This window comes from Salvia hispanica, chromosome 5, assembly GCF_023119035.1.
Source record: "Salvia hispanica cultivar TCC Black 2014 chromosome 5, UniMelb_Shisp_WGS_1.0, whole genome shotgun sequence".
Lineage (NCBI taxonomy): Eukaryota > Viridiplantae > Streptophyta > Magnoliopsida > Lamiales > Lamiaceae > Salvia > Salvia hispanica.
In genome coordinates this window covers 25,074,961-25,094,829 of record NC_062969.1, presented here as the reverse complement: position 1 = coordinate 25,094,829, position 19,869 = coordinate 25,074,961, and the positions used below count along the sequence as shown (strand labels likewise).

Genomic DNA, 19,869 nt, shown 5'->3' with positions numbered 1-19,869 from the left:
TCCTCAAATAATATGCACTTTGGATTTGACATAAATTTAAATACAAAATTAGTAAAGTAAGAGAGAAGTATAGATAAAAAGTAATTAAATTATTGTTAGTGGGGAATGTGTCACACCTCATTAGAGAGAAAATAGTTTCTAAAATTAGAAAATGCATATTCATGTGGAACGAACTAAAAATGAAAAATGCATATTCTCATGAGACAGAGATAATATATTATACTAGTATATATTGATATTCAATACTTGAAAAAAATTAAAATATAAATAAAAAATTGTACACTAGTTCGGCTACTATGATAAACTGATTGGGATGTTCTTATCAAAACTAATTTACAGTAAATTATTCAGGATGATAAGTGTGAATGTAGGAATAAATTTTGAACACATTTCGAGGCTTGTAATAAAAACAGATTGCTAATTACGGCATCACAATGAAAAATGATGATATCATGCAGCAAATTGTTCAGCATCTTGAACTCTTCTTTCAAATTCTTAATTTAAATAAGCTGTCTGTCTCAATAACTGAATAAAGTATAGAAATCCAGCTCCCATTTGATGTGAGTTGTTGTGCATACATTTTCAACGTTTTCGCATTCAACCAACATCTCTACATTCTAGAAGTAGTAGTTTCCGCAGCGCTTAATCACCGTCGCAGTCTGTCGCGCTTGCACACGCATTCTCACGCCATTTCACCAAGGTAACTCCGTCCAATAAAATAGGTTTGTTCATCTGCTTACCAATTTTGACCAACCTTTGATTGGATTTCTGCTTCTTCTATTTCAGTCTATGCTGATTCCGATGCTGACTACTTATTTGTGTTTATAGAAAAGGTAAGCATTCACGAATTTTGATGTACAAATTGTTGGTGGTTTATGCTGGCTGTGTTGAAGATGATTTCTGATTGATAGTTTGTTTCTGTTGATTATTGCTATTAGGCAGGGATTTGGGTGTTATTAGATGGTGAATTTTGGGGTGTCTCAAATGCCCTATGCAAAGTTTGGGAGGATTTTGATTGTATGTTTGTGCTTGGCGTCTGTGGCTATCATCGCAAACAGCCAAAGGACGCCTCAGGGAGAAGGTAATTGATTCTCTTATTTTTACCTTCCTTTTCCCTCTTCATGTCTGGTGGTTTTGAGGGATTTTTTAATATATTATTTATGTTTGTTTTGCCGAGTTCAAATGGACTTTTTAGATGTTTAGCATGATTCGAGGTGTATAGACTTATAGGTGAAATCGAAAGGAACTGATACTTACTTAGTTATGACCTGAATTCTTGCAATGGGACCTCAAATAACATCTGTCGGCTCTCGATGAAACAAGGGAGAAGAAAGAAGAAAAGAAAGAAATATTTGGCATGTAAGTTATGCAACAAGATAGTGATCCAGGGTTCATATGATAATCTGGCAGTTTTACACGGACTAGAAAAGTAAACTCTAAGCAACCTAGTGTAGCTATGTGGCCCAGGTCTATAACTATTATCTCAACTGCTTCTAGATTGATAATGTTAACTGTAAACTCCTAAATATAAATGTGGAAGTTTGCTTCAGACTATTCTGATTTTCATGATGGTGCTTGAAGATAACTGTGATGTTTCTTCCTTGATTGATTAATTCTATTTGTTTCTGCCAGTTTTTAAGTTTAGGTGTTTCTTCCCTAATTGACTGTGAAATTTCCCTGCTTGACTGTGTTTCTTACTCAGTTTAGCAATAACTATATCAACATTATTACTCAATGTCTACAGTTAATGCATTGCGATCCATCAAGAACAGTTTAACTGATCCCTATAAAAATCTTCGCAACTGGAACAAGGGGGATCCATGCAAGGCAAATTGGACTGGTGTTATCTGCCACATTTTAACACCTACTGATGGTTATCTGCATATTACTGAATTGTATGATTTCTGTCTCAGGCATAAATTTCTTCCAGAGTACCTTTCTCCATGTAATTCTTCCTTTTTCATGTTTCTCAAAATGGTATATTTATAAACATATTGCAGCACAAAACCCACTACAGTGATCAACTAAGGCAAAAATCTACTCCATAAGAGATCTAATCTCTAGACCAATGCATTTCTACAGAGCAAGATACTCTTTTGCAGTGCGGACTTCATTTTTGTTTGTTTTTGGGGTTAATGTCTTGTCCGCTCTATCTGTATTGTATTTTCTCTCGTCTACGCTAGTTTAATAAAGTGTTTTGTTTCACATCAAAAAAACAAAAAATAAATAAATAATAAAAAATGCCTGTAGAACACCCATGTAGAAATAGACATGTGGAAGGTGCCTTGTATGTAATCCTTTTAGGGCATAGTTGATTCTTCGCGTCGTTAGATTTTCCTCGGTGCATTTTGGCTTTATATCGAAATACAAATGTTGACTTACATATTGTCACTTCAAAAACAGGTTGTTGTTAGATAAGAATCTTTCAGGAACTTTATCTCCAGAGCTCGGCCGTTTCCCTTATATGAAGATACTGTGAGTACTGAGTACCATATCCTGTATCCACTCTGTAAAATGCTTTGGCATAATTCTTCTAGCTCTCATGATGACTTACTGTCTATTGATCTGTTAGGGATTTTATGTGGAACAATATTAGTGGGATAATACCAAAGGAGATAGGCAACATCGCATCTTTGGAATTGCTGTGAGTGGAAGTTTATCTTTGGCTCGTTGGTCAATGCTTGTGCTTTGTTTTTTTCATTTTTCTCTCTACATGCAATGTCTTTTACATTTTTCCAGATTTAATATACGGCCATGTTATATTGATGTACACAGGTATATGTGTGTATATCAATGGCATAATAGATGGCTACCAAAAATAACAGTATAATGAATTCATGGTATTTAAAATAATGTGCGCGTGTGCGGTTGTGCATTCTTACTGAGTTTTCCTTTCTTTGTTTTCAGGCTTCTGAGTGGAAATCAGTTAATTGGTTCCTTGCCTGAAGAGCTCGGTAAACTATCCAACTTGAACAGGATACAAGTTGACGAGAATCAAATATCGGGACCTATGCCATTGTCATTTTCCAACTTGAGCAAAGCAAAGCACATGTAGATATCTTTTTGCAAATTTTATGGGCTCCTTTTCTAATTATATCAATTTCTGAAATTACTTATCCTTTTCAGACTAAACTAATGTGGTTTTGGCCTTACAATCTTCCTATCTTCTCATCAGCCACATGAATAATAACTCACTCAGTGGACCAATACCACCGGAGCTATCTCGACTTCCAGTTCTTGTTCATTTGTAAGTTGGAATCTGTTGTTACTTCATTGGTAATTCTAGCATCTCATCTAATTTACTAACTTGAGTTTTCTGCAGGTTGCTTGATAATAATAACTTATCAGGACATCTGCCCCCAGAATTGTCTGAACTGACACATCTGCTAATACTGTAAGCCATTGGAAACTCGTTAGAGGTGTTCAATCTGAACATGCTACAATTTTTCCATTATAGTTAGTTAGTTACTCTTTGGTGGTGTAGAGAATCTAGGTGACAATTGATATGTTCACACTATTCATCTGTTGATATTACTTGATTAGCATCTGTGATCATTTACACTTGGAAATGTTACTATACCTTAAAATGAAAATTATATTTTGTCTTATTAATTACAATACGCAACTGAACTCTTATATGCCTAATGTCTTTCGATATGCTTCACCTTCCCTGTGATGAAACTGAAGTTCCACTGTTATTATCCTCCAGTTTAGACATTCCAAACTTCGAAGTTGCTATTAGTTAGTTTTGTTCTGTGCTCCACTAATGTTCTACTTAGCATAGGAAGCCATAGACGCAGTCCTGATTTCTTACTCCCTTCATATCAACAAGAAATATTATCTGTTCTTCATAACTAATGTACTTCTTATTCTGATCTTATTGATTTTTTTTTTGCCTTTTTTCTAGTCAACTTGACAATAACAACTTTAGTGGAAGCACAATACCTTCTTCGTATGGCAACATGACACGCCTGTTGAAGTTGTAAGTGGAGGCAATTTCATATTACTCTTGTGTAGTAGTAATTAATTACTGGCTTGTGGTCACACAAACCAGTTCCTGCACATGTTTGAGAAAATTCATGTTCTACAATATAAATAATGGTATTTATTGATATTGATGATCTGTATTCTTTTTCCTAAAAGCATTGATCTTCCAGAATAATACACGAACTTCGGGTTTCTTCAAGATATATTGGTAATAGTCAGGGTTTTGTTGGCTGAATCAGGAGTTTAAGCAACTGCAGTTTATATGGGGATATTCCTAATTGGAGCAATATGCTGAATGTTGCTTACATGTAAGTACAGATTATTAGAATATGTTCACCTTTTATTCCTAATTGGTTGATGATCTACATTTTCTTTTGTCTGATATAATTTTCATGCTGTTGTCCTGCAACTTAACTTGTATTTTAATTAAAGTGCCTCTTTTGATTATAGAGATTTGAGCCTGAACCAACTTAATGGATCCATACCAACAGGTGCACTTTCTCGGAATATTACATTCATGTAAGAAACTTTGTAAAATTGTTTAAGGCTTTGAAACTCTATTGATACGGATTTACCATAAAAAGCATAAGAAATTTGACTCTCCTAGGACTAATAAGTTTGCTTTCTGTCTTTGTAGTGATCTCTCCAACAACACTCTCAATGGAATTGTTCCTAGAAGTTTTTCTGAGCTTCCTCTTCTACAGAAATTGTGAGGATAATAACTTCTCAGATTTATCTCTAGATATAATAGAGTATTAATAGAATCTATCCTTTTATGTCTCTGTGCTCAAGTTATTGTTTAGAAGTCTACTGAAAAACTGGATTAGTCAGTGCCAGTTCTAGTTCGTAATGTGATGATCTGATTGAATCTCACCTCTCATTTGTGATGCAGGTCCCTTGCAAATAATTTATTAAGTGGTTCTGTTCCTTCCAGTATTTGGCAAAACAGGATTCTAAATGCATCAGAGAGACTCATACTGTAAGGCCTGATTAATGCTAAATGCTTCCTTCCTTTCATCCCCTACCACATATTTTTTTTTACAAATATCATGATGAATTATGAATGAGAGATATTCAATTGAAGTTGGCAGTGAAAAATAGTTCCAAAATGGTTAATAAGTCATTTTTTACTTTTTGATGTTACAGGGATTTCACAAACAATAGGTTTTCAAATATTTCAGGGAGTCTTCTCACCGCTCCCAACATCACCATTGGGTTCGTCATTTATGTAGCTTTCAGTTATGACAGTTTTCCTATGTTAATCTGGGTATACCTGATAGCTGAATGTGTTTACACTATACAAAAATTTCAGGCTCCAGGGAAATCCACTATGCTCCAATAGGACCCTCATTCAATTCTGTGGGCCTAATGAAGAACATCCAAGCAATTTAATAAATATCACAAGGGTCGATGGTTGTTCTCCTCAGTTATGCAAACCTCCATATGAGTATGCCCCAGCATCTCCTGGAATGCCTTGTTTTTGTGCTGCACCGCTTCATGTTGGATATCGCTTGAAGAGCCCAGGGTTTTATGATTTTGTTCCCTACCTCAGTGATTTTCAGGAAGAGCTAAGTAGTGGGCTTGGTTTGAATATCCATCAGCTTGCCATCAATTCTGCTATATGGCAGAAGGGGCCTCGTCTGAGAATGTATCTTAAAATTTTTCCGCCATACAGAAATAATAGCATGCAATTAGTTAACGACAGTGAGGTACTCCGGATTCGTGACTTGTTTAGTGGATGGAGGATCAAAGATAACCATGTCTTTGGGCCCTTTGAGTTTCTCAACTTTACACTTTCAGATGCTTACGCAGGTTATCTCCTTTATAAGTTATCATAGATGTCAAGATGAACACTTTATTTGAGATTAAATGCCTTAACTGGTGAAATGGCTTTAATGTTATGAATTAGTAAGTGATGACTCATGAAAAATATTTTTGATTATGAGACTGCACTCATATAAAGCTGTTCTGTTACAGATTTCCTCCCACCTTCATCATCTGGCATAAGCAAGGGAGCACTAGCAGGTATTATACTGGGAACTATAGCTGGATCAGTCGTTCTATCTGCATTTGTCTCGCTTCTTATCTTGAGAAGACGCATCCGTAAACATCATCAACTATCATCGAAACGTCTATGTAAGTACCTTTAGGGGTTTTTTTCTTCAATAACACATTTGACACGCTACCTTATGTCATGAATTCCTACTACACAATAATTATAGAATCTGTTGGCTTGCTGAGGATTGTTGTTAATGAATGCTTAAATTGGATTTGCAGCTTCTGTTGCATTACCTGCATCTTTAATTCTAGAGTCTTAAGTTATAACCGGTGCAGCACTTAACTATTTAACGACTTAAACTTAGTGCCTTCTTTGTAACATTTTATTGCAGTATCAAGGAGCTCTATCAAAATCGATGGCGTGAAGGATTTCACTTACAGTGAAATGGCACAGGCCACGAATAATTTTGATAGCTCTAGTGTGGTAGGGCAAGGAGGTTACGGAAAGGTTTATAGAGGTGTTCTTGCTGATGGAAAAGTTGTTGCTGTAAAGCGTGCTCAAGAGGGATCACTTCAGGGTGAAAAAGAGTTTCTTACAGAAATAGAACTACTCTCAAGATTACATCATAGAAACTTGGTGTCCCTGACTGGATATTGTGACGACCAAGGTGAACAGGTATCTCTACTGCTTCATATTTTAATCTTTATACAGTTAACTAAGTAGCTCAGTCAAACTTGTAGATCAGATAATACTAGGTTGCTATGTTGATTTTCTTTTTATAATACAAATGAATGATAAACACATTTTTATAAATGACTAGTATCCCTTGCTTCCGCTCATTTTGTCCGAGGTTAAAAATGTATCTCTCTCAATCTTCTATTAATAACATACAACAAAACAGAATCCATTGGCTCCCTATACAGTGATTTATGCATTTTGGATTGGACAAGGGTGATTACTGCCCAAAATTGAGAATTAGTGGATTTTATGACCTTGGGGTATGCTATATAATGGGCTTCAGCACTGAAGTAAATACAAGGCCATGTTAGTTATAGTGAAAACCAAAAGGAAATGGGCACCCTCGTTTATATATTTGTTCTGCAAATTCTTAGAACTCTTGGCCAGGTAGTTGATGCTCATGTATACCTATAAATTTCCTGGTGCAGATGCTGGCTTATGAATTCGTGCCTAATGGCACATTGAGGGATCATCTATCTGGTAAATTTTTGACAGCAAGCCTCTTTAACTTTCGTTTATATGGTATGAAATTTCCAGAAGAAAACAAAATTTCAAGCACTTCTGGGATGCATGGCAGCATTGAAGAACATGTGATGCCAAAGTACCATTTAAAGGCTAAAACATTGGCTTAATACAACTATAACCATTTCACTAGAAATTTACTTTCTTAGTTGTGGCGATTCAAATTCTTATATTACTTGTCCATTATTCTTTTTGACTGTAGAGGTCATGAACTGTTCTGAGGATAGGGAGACTTGAACTCTGACTGATTGATTTAATCTAAACCAATATTAAAAAGATAATTACATGGCAGCATTGAATTAATTATGTTATATTGATGATAATTCAGGGAAGTTTAAAGCGCCACTGAATTTTGCTATGAGAGTAAGAACAGCATTAGATGCGGCCAGAGGCATCCTTTACCTTCACACTGAAGCCAATCCTCCAATATTTCATCGGGATATCAAGTCAAGCAATATATTGATGGACTCGAAGTATAGTGCCAAGGTTGCTGATTTTGGACTGTCAAAGCTGGCCCCAGTGTCTGAATTCGACGGCAATGCCCCTGGTCATGTATCTACAGTTGTGAAGGGAACCCCGGTAAGGCTCAATCGAAAAAGCAGTGACTAGATTAGTTTTTATTTGTCTACTGAGCAAATATCAAACTGCAGGGATACCTTGATCCGGAGTATTTCCTAACTCACAAGCTAACAGACAAAAGCGACGTTTATAGCCTTGGGGTAGTATTTTTGGAGTTGCTAACTGGAATGCACCCTATTTACCATGGGAAAAACATCGTGAGGGAGGTACTATTTCATTTAACTAAGTCGTTTTGAGGCAGAGCATTATGAGGTGTACTTATGATGATTGTTGCATCAGGTCAACATTGCATATAACTCTGGCATTGTATTCTCTGTGATCGATGAACGGATGGGATCTTATCCTTCGGAATGTGTCCAAAAGTTCGTAAATCTGGCGCTCAAGTGCTGCAAAGATGATCCAGACGAGCGGCCTTCAATGGCTCAAGTGGTGAGGGAGCTGGATAACATATGGATGATGATGCCAGATAAAGATAGCGAGATAAGTGACTACCCAGCAAAGGAGGTGATGAGTTACCCTGGAAAGGAGGTGATGAGTAGTGTAGCCTCTTCATCTATTGTGACAACGTCGTATGGTTCAGAATATGTGAGCGGCAGCGACCTGATCAGTGGTGCCATTCCTGGAGTTGCACCGAGGTGACATCTTTTTTATATTCTCATGTGTGTTTTTATTGATAAACGAACTGAAATTTGGAAAGGCCGCGCTATGATGGGCTCAAAACCAAGACCTTTGGTTTGGGCACTAACCACTCTACCACTTGTTTATATTGTCGTGTTAGTTTGTGGAATAGGGGGAGATTAGTAGATGGATGCACATAGTTACCTCCCCTTTCAATAATACCAGACCTCAGATAATAATCAGTATAGCTATAGGAGTACACTGTACACTCGCATAGGTATTAAACTCTTTTATTTTGCAGTTACTCCCCATGTATATACAATGGAACTATGGGGTCTTTTTTGGTTTATAAATTACTCCAATTTGAGGCTGCTTTGTCCGGACCAATTTGCTCAAATTTATTCTTAGTAAATAGTAATGATTGAATTAATGATTTTGAATATTAAATCTATTTGTTTTTACCAAATTTCAAATTAATCAAAAGGAAATAACAAGCTTTTCTAAAATGATGCATTACATCATAAAAGCATATATGTAAGATGTATACAGTATTTAATTGCGCAAATTGTGAAGTTTGATCAAATTTTGGTTCTTCTAGCAACTTTGAAAATCAACTAGAAAATCATGAAGTTTGGATTTCTTCTCAAGTATGAAGAACAAATTTGTTGTATCAGTTGTATCTGCTTCGGAAGCTGAAAAATCATACTTACATAGTTACATGCCACGACCGATAAATTAAACAATATTGTCTATTATTAAAAAGATGATATCGTTTCATGAAAAAACATGAACAATATATTAGGCATTGGTGGCTCGAATTTTTCACCATGGAATAATTATAAACAAATTAAAATTTCACAATTTTTTTAATCAAATTTTATTATGGTTTATAACACCTATGCTCACAAAAAATGGTTACGTTTATAATCCCGCAATGGAAAAAAGGAGCTCCAAGACTAAAAGCTTTATTCGGTGTTGAATACTCATAAGCTAGCTCAAGCGCTCAGCTACTAAATCAAAATTGACAAAACACAGCATTAAATTCAATAGCGCAAAACTCAAAATTAGCAAGTTTTCAGTATCTGTGATCCATCTTCTCCTTCTCCAGATACCATTGCACATATCTGCAAACCACAAAACACCAGAACACTTTGCACTAAATTATCAACAGATTGCAGATTTCATACATTTCATGATGCGATCATCAACAAAAGCTCAAAATTGCTCTTCCACACCAACGGATAACAATCACAATTCACACATGTGGTGATCTGATCGGCGAAGAAATGTGAGGCTCAGGCATTAATAAATGAGAAATTCTTACGAATGTGTGCCGACGAGCGGACCGAGCAGGAGAATGGTGCTGATCCAATTCTCGGTGATCTTGTGGGAGAGCTTGCCGGCCAAACCCTTCCAGAGGCCGGGCATCACCTTCTGCTGGAACGGCGACAGCGCGTATGTCACCGACTTCATCTTCACCGGTATTTTCCCCATTTTCTCTCTCTCTCAATTCGCACGCCAATTACGTAGGGTTTGCTAAAGCAATACCAATTTATATTGGAAAAATTCTATGATCCGAATCCGATTGATCCGAGCTACTCGACATCGCATTCTTCTCTTCTTTTATACGTACTACTTTCTTTCTATTTTTCCTTCTTTTTTTTTATACTCCATATTTCATCGTTCGGCCACAAATAATTTTGGTTTATAAAAATGTACATATCATTTATTTTCCTTGAACTTTCCACAATAAATACTCCATATCTAAAAGTAAATATAATTAAAATTTAGTATTTGTATTCCAAAGAAATTGTGTGGAACATTGGAGTTCACACGTATAACATTTCTAATGTAAAGTTTTGCAATCATATGTATTTAATAATAATAATAATAATAACAACAACAATAATAATAATAATAATAATAATAATAATAATACATTACTTGTTTACACAATTGAACCTCTTTCTGAATGTTCTTCAAGGGTTAGACTGTTAAAAAGTTAAAGAGCATTACTAGAAATATATCAAAGATCATTGAATCTAGAAAATCTCATAGCATCCATTGCTAAAAAATAATTTTGAGGTATAGCTTCTTTTATTGTTGACAGTGATAATTATTTCTTTTAGTTCTTTGAGAGCTTTCACAATGTATGATTCTTTACATAGCTTCTTTTAAAATTTAGTATTTGGTCAAACAAATAGTACCAGTATTTTATTATCGCAAAGGCCATATAACTAAGCAGTCGTTTTCGACAAATTTATTATTTTAACAGTACCAATTTCTTTATAGTTATGGATAAACAACCTATTTTTTTCAATACCAGAAAAGTATCCCAAAAATTCCATCTATTATGTTGCTTCAATAATTTATAAAATGTGTTGAAATTAAAATCTTAGTTCAAAGTTTTGCCAATCTAGAGCATAACATCAATACAAATGTCACAAACAAATTACCGAACTTGCTTCTTAAAAAAAAAATTATTGATGGATATTATCATAGTACTTTGTGTTTATTTCCTTTTTATTTTCTTCTGAGGAAATGAATCTAATGTACGTTGAAATGTTGAAATAGCCCAATAATTTAGTTAGCCCACAAAAAAAAGTCAGATCCAGGAAGCTTCTGGAGTCGGCGACCCACCTGACATAAGCCCATGCGTAAGCCCACCACCCACCTTTTCCTATAAATTAAACGCTTTCTGCGCATCAACCCTAGTTTTTCATTTTGCAGGGGGCGGAGCAATCACACACATCTCGCCATGGGAAGAAGTAAGTTTCTCTTGTTTTCACTTAACACAGTTTGATTGATTTTATAACTGGTAGACATGGCTTTTCTGCAATTTTGCAACTATCGGTCTCAATCTGTAAATTATCATTATAATTTGTGGCGGAACTTCGCTGAGAATGTATGATTCTGAAATATTGATGTTGATGGCATGAGAGAATGATTGCTTTTTTTGTAGAAGAACACGACCGATTTTCATTTGCTATTAGGTTTAACTGTTTTTGCTTTACTTTCACTATTCAGAAAATGTAATTTATCTGAAGTTTAGGTTAGAGATTCTTCAATTGAGTTCCAGAATCGTTGCTTGTTGTAGAGGAACACGACCGATTTTCGTTTACTATTAGGTTTAACTGTTTTTTATTTACTTTCACTACTCAAAAATGTAATTTATCTGAGCTTTAGGTTAGAGATTCTTCAATTGAGTTCCAGAATCATTACTTGTTGTAGAAGAACACAACCGATTTTCGTTTTCTATTAGGTTTATCTATTTTTACTTGAGCTTCAGTATTCAGAACATGTATTTAAGCTGAGCGTTAGTTTAAAATTTTTCAATTTATTATTTAAGCTCATGTCTTCTTAATCTAAATATGATATTGTTGACTGCAAAGATTTTGTGACATGATGCGCCACGTTTTCTCTTTATAGTTATCTGATTTTGCAATCATGAAAGTTTGGTTTTCATTAGTGTTACAACCACTTTATATGCTCTTTCCTTTCTTTGGATATGCATTGATGTTTTCTTTAAATGTGTATTACCTGAACTGCACTAAAGTTCGTATGTGATTAAATTCTTTGTTTTTGGTGTTCAGTTTATAATAAATATGGGATTCTTGTTTTGTAGGGCCAGCAAGGTGCTACCGTCAAATCAAGAATAAGCCATACCCAAAATCACGGTTCTGCCGTGGTGTGCCTGATCCCAAGATTAGGATCTATGATGTAGGCATGAAGAGGAAGGGTGTTGATGAATTCCCATTCTGTGTCCACTTGGTCAGTTGGGAGAAGGAGAATGTGTCCAGCGAGGCACTTGAAGCTGCACGTATTGCATGCAACAAGTACATGACCAAATTCGCTGGAAAGGATGCTTTTCACTTGAGGGTTAGGGTCCACCCCTTCCATGTGCTGCGTATCAACAAGATGTTGTCGTGTGCTGGAGCTGATAGGCTCCAGACCGGCATGAGGGGTGCTTTTGGCAAGCCCCAGGGTGTGTGTGCTCGTGTGGCCATTGGGCAGGTTCTCCTCTCTGTCCGCTGCAAAGACAACAACAGCCAGCATGCACAAGAGGCGTTGCGTCGTGCCAAGTTCAAGTTCCCTGGCCGTCAGAAGATCATTGTCAGCAGGAAGTGGTACGACTCTTATTTTCCATTGTTTACCTTCATTATGCATAATTTTTTTCATTTGCTGTATCTAACCAGCCATTTCTCTAATGTGCTTATGATTGCTTGTGTAAATTTCAGGGGCTTCACTAAATTCAACCGTAGTGACTATGTGAGGTGGAAATCAGAGAACAGAATTCAACCTGATGGTGTCAATGCCAAGGTTTGTTTATCAAAATTACTGCTGATTACAATCATGATATCTGTTTTACTGTAACTAGGATGCTTGATCAGTATAATGTCTTGATTCATTTTAAATTTTTTTTCAGCTTTTGGGTTGTCATGGTATCTTGGGGAACCGGAAACCAGGAACTGCATTTTTGACAGCTGTTTAAGCTGCAGAAGATGATAGCCTATCAAAATATCGTATTGAGCATGAGATCTAGACTTTATATGCAGACTTCGCTGTCATATTCTACTGCAAGTTGTTTTTCATTTATTTACTTTTTGACTCTTGTTGGAACCCTTGTCAAAGAATTTTTCTTATTTTATGAAGAATTTTGTGTTAACTTGTCCTTGTTTCATTGGCTGCTGTATTCTTTGATGCACGCTTAGTCTACTTAGATTATGATTTTTTGCCTTGTTCGATTGAACTCTGTTCTTTTTATCAGATTCGAATTATTATGTCCCAAGCAATTGGATTATGTCAAATGAGTATGGTTTTATTTACTTGTGTTTCTTGTTTGAAGAGTTCTGTTGGCTTTTGATTTTCTACTAAGTGTTGTCACCTCTGCTGGTTTCTCCATCTGGATGGAGTTGTTTGTTTTTCTGTGTTTTTTCTCTGGATCTGGATATCTGGTGATACGATGCTTGTACTACCATTTTTGTTTAGACACTCCAATCCTTTTACTATATAAACTTGCAGCAGCAGATGTTCATTCTCTTTGTATCAAAATCCTAGTTGCTATTATCCTTTAAACAGAAACTACAGAACCGCTTGTTAGCAACATTCCCTGCATTATAAGCATAGACTACCTTTAATCTGGTTGGCTCAGTCAATTCAAAGACTAAAGCGACACCAATTCACCATCATCCACTTATTGTCAAGGGCAAATGCTATCTACTTCCAACAAAGCCTGATTCTTCAGACAATGTAAACGGCCCCATAATCTGAGTCATCATTTTCTAACACTACTACTGTCGACTTGAGAATGTGGCTTCGCAAAATCTACTTGGAAGCCCCATCTTCAACTCCATCTTCAAGGTTCCTCAAATGTGAAGTTAACAGGAACTATCCCATCCCAACCAGAAACATACACATTCCCAACGTTCTTTAAGTGTAGTTAACTGAATTATGCATTTGTTATCGGTTACCTTTTAAATAAATACAAGTATAGCACACAATGAAACCAAAGACATTAAGTTAAAATCACTGGGAAAATTTGTTTACAGCGGACAATTTTGTAGCATACATGAAAACCAGGTCACATTACAAACACATGAATAAAAAAGAAAATGACTGGAAATCCAAGATAAATTCAGGATCCAAAATCTGCAACCAGCAGGCAGTACATGTCAGCTTATTATCTAGAGATGCTAGAGAGTTTTCCACTGACAAACGAGTATTGATAACCAACTTCAGTATCTGTGCTCCATCTTCTCCTTTTCCAGGTACCACTGCACATACCTACACACAAAAATTGGTAGTATCACTTGATCAAATAACCAAGGATTGAAAATAAAGAACATCAACGATTATTAAGCACAGCAAGTTAGGGAAGGAAATGGGGATTGAACTCCGGCCTCTCACTCTCAAATGGGTGACAAATGCCACTATACTACATGTCTGGTACAACCAAAAAAAAAACTTTAGATTACTGGTAATTTTGTTCGGACACAGAAATAAAATGACCATATAATGCTACGATACTATGCTCAAAAAAAGCCAAGAAATGGGTCTATCCAATTACGTGGCTCAATGTTCATCATGGTATATTTGTAACTAGAATGTGGAAGCATGGTAGTGGGCAAATGAGTGGATTGGAGCTAACAGTGTTTGTCTCTTTCGTTTCCTTGTCCTGCTTATTTTTCTTTTTGTCTTAAGTGTGTGTTTCTAGTCAGGGGTGGATCTATTCATGCCTTAGGAGGGGTATTTTCCCCACCTCATATTTTCTCCCCTATATAAATATTGCCTCTCATGTAATATATTTCCTTGAATTTTTCAGTTAAAGCCCCTCCTCAAGTTTTTAAATTTTCTTCATTGATAAATTTGCCCCCGTCCCTACAAATTCTGTTTCGAGTTACCTGTTTTATGTTAAATGTTGTGATGTGGACCATGTGGTTGGTAAGCATTAGGATAAGTGGTGAATGGTGATGAAAAGCCAGTTTAACTTGCCTCCGTCTTAGCAAAACTTAATTACAACCCCATTCTCAAATCAATCACAAAATAGGTGAACTAGAAACTAAACTAAAGCATCTCAAACTGGTAACCTTCCTTCACATGGGAAATTTGATACTCCTATGGAGTACTTCATATTCAAGAATATGAAGGACCTAAGCTCCCAAGGATTCAAAATAGTCTACACTCCACAAACACCAATAATCAATCTCAAATACCAAAAGCAGAAATTGATTTAAGAGTAACCATGTAACTACGGCCATGACTGAGAATTGTAGAAAGAAGAATCCTTCTTTAGTTATATAGAATAGCAATTTTGTTTGTGAAGTTGCAATACACAAGTTATCCAGTTTCATGCATTATAAAATCACCCCCAACAAATAGGAATAGCGCGTCAACAACACAGTCAGACCCCAAAAAACTGGGAATATAACACAATTTCTTATATACCATCAATTTAGGATCATTCAATATTCAGTCATAGCAGTCAATGCAACAATCTACTCTTTATACATTCACCGAAAACCGCAGTAACCTACCTCAATTAGAACGAGGCGTTCAGCCTCAAATCCTAACAAAAGTTCACATACAATCATGAAGATCTAACATATGAAAAAAAATTCTTACGAATAGGTGCCGACGAGCGGGCCGAGCAGGAGCGTGGTGCTGATCCAATTCTCGGAGATCTTGTGGGAAATCTTGCCGGATAGATCCTTCCAGAGGCCGGGCATCACCTTCTGCTGGAACGGCGACAGGGCGTATGTCACCGACTTCATCCTCACCGGTATTTTCCCCATTTTCTCTTTCTCTCCAAAATCTGCAGAGGTAATTAGGGTTTGAATAAGATTCTGGATGATTGAAGAGAAAGCGAACGACTGAAGAAAATGGTACTAATAAAATTGTCAACTCATTTGGGCTCCTATGGGCCTTAGTATTTTTATCTCTGAATTTTGGGTTCGACAATTCTCTGATGAGCAAATCTATATAAGTTTTCGGGGTATTTAGGGAAATATCCTTTTTAAATAGTAAATATTATTTTTTATATAAACCTGTTTTTTAGTAAATATTTATCATCTATTGATACGGTTATTTATTTTGAAGTTAGTGGGGAGTTATTTAAAGTTAATAGGGAATTAATGGGTGGTTACATCCGGTTATTATCTATAGTAGTGTTTCTTGTGTTGGGCTGGAAGCAGTGCTCTTGCTCACTGCCTCGGCTTCTCTTTGGGTTGGAAGGTAATTTCCTTGAACTTGGATGCTATAATTTGTTCGAATTGGTTTATTATGCATGTGGAAATAAGTTTATGAATTTTACTTGTATGCGGTTTGATTGAAGATAGTTGAAAGAGAAAAATGCGAACTTGATTGATCGAAATGGATATAGAGTTATTCGCAATTGGTGTGAGTCAATGCCTCTTAATTTGTCCTTTTGTATAATTGTGTCGTTTATCTAAATTTTTTTGTATTGCATCTTGCTTTTATTGTTTGGAGGGAAGCGTTGTTATTTCTTCTTGCTGAACTATCCTGGTTAATTCGTTGTTCAAGCTCGGTCTCGGTCGGTATCATTGTTTGCTTTTCGATATGAGGCATTTTGGTTGGGACTACAAAGATTGCTGGCATTGTTTATTTTCGTTAAGTGACATCGATATGAAGATAAATCTAACCGATTAACAACATTTGTCGTGTTGTGTTTATATACTTTTGTATGCAGAGTTCTAAATATGACGGTGAACAAAGATGACCTATAATTATGGTTACTTCTTTGGTTTTCATGTCATGGATATGGAATATAAACCGAGTTCATCTACTATTTACTAAATTAGTTGAAGGGGATCCGTAGCAATGATACCTGCACAAAAGGTGTGCAATAGGCAATTCTGGTCCCTTGCCTATGGGTGCTGATTGGTAACCGTTTTTTAGTCACGTACCTAAGGGTGGCAATTTTAGTTTTGAAAATCTTTAGCCACACAACCGCCGCGAATTCTGGGCCGGCCCTGACCAGCACCAAATGCAGCAGCATCCCGATAATGGTGGTTAAATATTTATTTAGTGTATCACATCTTATGCTTTGTTCTACGGATGATCATTTTAATGCATATTGATTATTGATTTTGTTTCTTATTTTATTGTAGTTTAAGGTGAGGTGGACGACTTTAGAGATACAAACGAGTTATTTTACCTATGAGTTTTGTTGAAGAGTGACGAATTGAGAATAATTGAAGGTTTTAATTTATAATGATGAGATTGATTTTAATTTTAAAGTTATTGTAGTGTATAAAGAAGTTTTAAAAATGATGAATAATTATCCATTGTGTTTAATTCTTTATTGTGATAGAATTTTATCTTCCTACTCCATGATTAATTATCCATTGTGTTTAATTCTTATTTGTGATAAAATTTTATCTTTCTACTCCATAATTTAATGCTTAAATATTATATTATGTGATTTGTTTCAAATTTATTATGTTTCAATGTTGATTTGTATATATTTTTTATTCTCATATAACTAAAATTGTTATTCATATTGTTCATTGTTAATATTGATTCTAATTTTAGTTAATTAATTAAAAATAAAAAATTAATGTATTAAAAATATAGTAGTATTAATCTGTGCATAGCACAGGCGTGATACTAATATATAAAAAGGGAGTTTTGGGTGGTTTTGAATAATCATTTTATGCTTATAGATATAAATGCAATTAGTATAAAATTCAAAAATTAATTCTAATAAATATATAATCCTATTTAGTTGGTTTCCACGTTTCTTCTTATTAGTGGAGATTAGTTTTCCATTTTTCATATATAGTGAGTGAGTGGGAAGTTAGAGCATTGGCATATGAGGTAAAAAATCATTACCAACAAAGAAGCACATGAAGATGAAATCGTCTATAATACGTTCGAAATCAATCTCAAAAGGAAGATTAGGGAGCTTCATCTCAAATTCCAAATATTCACGAAGAGTCCAAATGTTCAAGAACGGCATGAAATGTTGGACATTATTTATCATCATATATTCAAGAATACATAATTGAATATAAATAAAGCAAGATCTTCGAACATCATGTATTTCACGTATTAACCATAAACATAATGGATCGAAAACTTACCTTAATGATCCATAGCGGAAGCGATTGAGGAAGGAGGAGACGATTTCCTTGAACTCTTTTCGGCATAGTGACGCAATTCCAACTCCAAGGATTTGTTTCTCTCTCTTTCCTTCGTTTATGTGTTCTCTTTATGTGTGTGATTTGATGGGATCACCACACTTGTATTTATAGGCAGAGAGAGGACAAACCCTAATTATCAAACCCTAAAAGCCCTTTCCATCAAAGAGGCCCAAAATAATTTATTCATAATCATAAACTTGATTCTCAAGTCTCACGTAAATCACAAACATTATTCCTTACTTATATATTCCTTTCCTTAATATATGATAGGAAATATATTATTCCCAAATCAGTGACTATATATTAGTCAACTAACAATCGGCCATATATAATTATATATAACCTCAATTTCCTTGTTAGTCATAGGAATCATAATGTGAATTACCGTTAATTGACTAATTAATCATATGATTAGGAAACGTCCCAATAACAATAATTAATTAGGGAAAAATGTGTCGTATACCAAGTTAATGTATTATATTAAATATCCAATTCTATTTAGGATTCTATCACATGTCACATATGTGAGACATAAAACTTACATTCTCCCACTTAGCGAACATGTGGGACACAAAATTTTCGATTCTCCCACTTGTCACACGTGACAGAGCCACGATAAAATAGACATAACAAACATAAGGCGCGCATAATATTGGAATTTATAAATACTTTCATTATTGGTAAACATAAGTATTATATTAGAGAGACTACTAATGCGAGTCATGGCGGGCGTATATCATTCAATCGATACAGTTCCTTCCATGTACCACATCACCAATATCCACTCTAATATAATCTATAAGTGACACCGCGTCCGTAATTGTCTTATTTCAAGACCTCCTGCATTTATACTAAAAACGTACATATGCATTTCAAATAATAAGTATATGCAGGAAAAGTAGAAACAACTTTATTGAATTCAAAATATCCATAACTTAAGTGTCTGAACCAACATGGAAACATAAAGATTTGACGTTTCCATACCCAAGACCCATTATGTTAACTTATTCCATTCCATGAATGTCTTAGGCGGTAACGCCTTAGTCAATGGATCAACAACCATAAGCTGTGTGCTTATATATTATATAGATATTCTTTGTTCCCAAACTCCATCTTTCACGACAAGAAACTTTAATTCCATGTGTTTAGCTCCTTGAATACTTGTCATACTTACAGAAAGATACGATTGCACTATCATCACAATATAATTTCAACGGCTTGGATATTGAGGAGACAATACCAAGGCCTGAAATAAAATTTTGCAATCATTAATGCCTCAAAGCAAACCATAAATTTAACTTTAATGGAAATCCAATAATTTCTAGTTGATCAGATTTCCGTAATGTGAGCATAAAATATTTTGTTCCCTTTAAGTATCTCATTATTATCTTTGCAGTTCTCCAATGTTCAACACCAGGGTTACTTTGGTAACGGCCTAGCATTCCAACTGCAAAGTTGATGTCTGGTCTAGTACAAACTTGAGCATACATCAAACTTCCCACAATAGATGCATAAGGAATATTTTCCATCTTACGTTCTGTTCTAATTCAGTTTTTGGACATTGATTCAAACTGAATTTGTCACCTTTATGAATTGGAACAACACTTGGAGAACATGCACTCATGCCGTGTCTCTCTAAAAGATTCGATCTATGTAGCTTTTATGAGACAATCCAAGAGTCCACGTGATTGATCACAAGATATTTCTATCCTATGACATAGGATGTCTCACACATATCTTTTATGTTGAAATTTTTAGAGAGAT

General features: G+C 35.3%; 4 protein-coding genes across 10 annotated transcripts; 2 read left to right on the top strand and 2 right to left on the bottom strand.

The window, feature by feature from the left end:
• Positions 1–470: 470 nt before the first annotated feature.
• On the top strand, positions 471–8,816 carry LOC125188885 (probable LRR receptor-like serine/threonine-protein kinase At1g06840). Of its 7 annotated transcripts, XM_048085967.1 has the most exons (23): positions 471–700; positions 787–833; positions 939–1,081; positions 1,745–1,895; positions 2,404–2,475; positions 2,573–2,644; positions 2,908–3,051; positions 3,176–3,247; positions 3,323–3,394; positions 3,908–3,982; positions 4,227–4,295; positions 4,438–4,506; positions 4,625–4,696; positions 4,880–4,966; positions 5,134–5,202; positions 5,300–5,434; positions 5,540–5,799; positions 5,965–6,123; positions 6,378–6,661; positions 7,153–7,204; positions 7,575–7,825; positions 7,897–8,031; positions 8,105–8,816. In XM_048085967.1, the coding sequence occupies exons 3-23, from the start codon at positions 961–963 to the stop codon at positions 8,462–8,464; spliced, it is 2,781 nt and encodes a 926-aa protein (XP_047941924.1). In that variant the 5' UTR covers positions 471–700; positions 787–833; positions 939–960; the 3' UTR covers positions 8,465–8,816. The 7 variants fall into 7 exon arrangements, with proteins under 7 accessions (XP_047941924.1, XP_047941922.1, XP_047941921.1 ...); XM_048085965.1 differs by having other exon boundaries at positions 829–833; positions 5,300–5,799; XM_048085964.1 differs by having other exon boundaries at positions 943–1,081; positions 5,300–5,799.
• A 562-nt stretch (positions 8,817–9,378) lies between these two features.
• LOC125191381 (cytochrome b-c1 complex subunit 8-like) lies at positions 9,379–10,052 on the bottom strand. The gene is made up of 2 exons (XM_048088926.1): positions 9,768–10,052; positions 9,379–9,567 (listed from the first exon to the last, which is right to left on the bottom strand). The coding sequence occupies exons 1-2, from the start codon at positions 9,935–9,937 to the stop codon at positions 9,519–9,521; spliced, it is 219 nt and encodes a 72-aa protein (XP_047944883.1). The 5' UTR covers positions 9,938–10,052; the 3' UTR covers positions 9,379–9,518.
• Positions 10,053–11,119: 1,067 nt separating this feature from the next.
• LOC125187659 (60S ribosomal protein L10-like) lies at positions 11,120–13,109 on the top strand. Its single transcript, XM_048084285.1, has 4 exons — positions 11,120–11,211; positions 12,069–12,570; positions 12,682–12,763; positions 12,870–13,109. Exons 1-4 carry the CDS (start codon positions 11,202–11,204, stop codon positions 12,933–12,935), a joined length of 660 nt encoding a protein of 219 aa, XP_047940242.1. The 5' UTR covers positions 11,120–11,201; the 3' UTR covers positions 12,936–13,109.
• An 835-nt stretch (positions 13,110–13,944) lies between these two features.
• On the bottom strand, positions 13,945–15,820 carry LOC125187660 (cytochrome b-c1 complex subunit 8-like). Its single transcript, XM_048084287.1, has 2 exons — positions 15,566–15,820; positions 13,945–14,227 (listed from the first exon to the last, which is right to left on the bottom strand). The coding sequence occupies exons 1-2, from the start codon at positions 15,733–15,735 to the stop codon at positions 14,179–14,181; spliced, it is 219 nt and encodes a 72-aa protein (XP_047940244.1). The 5' UTR covers positions 15,736–15,820; the 3' UTR covers positions 13,945–14,178.
• Between the last annotated feature and the right edge of the window lie 4,049 nt (positions 15,821–19,869).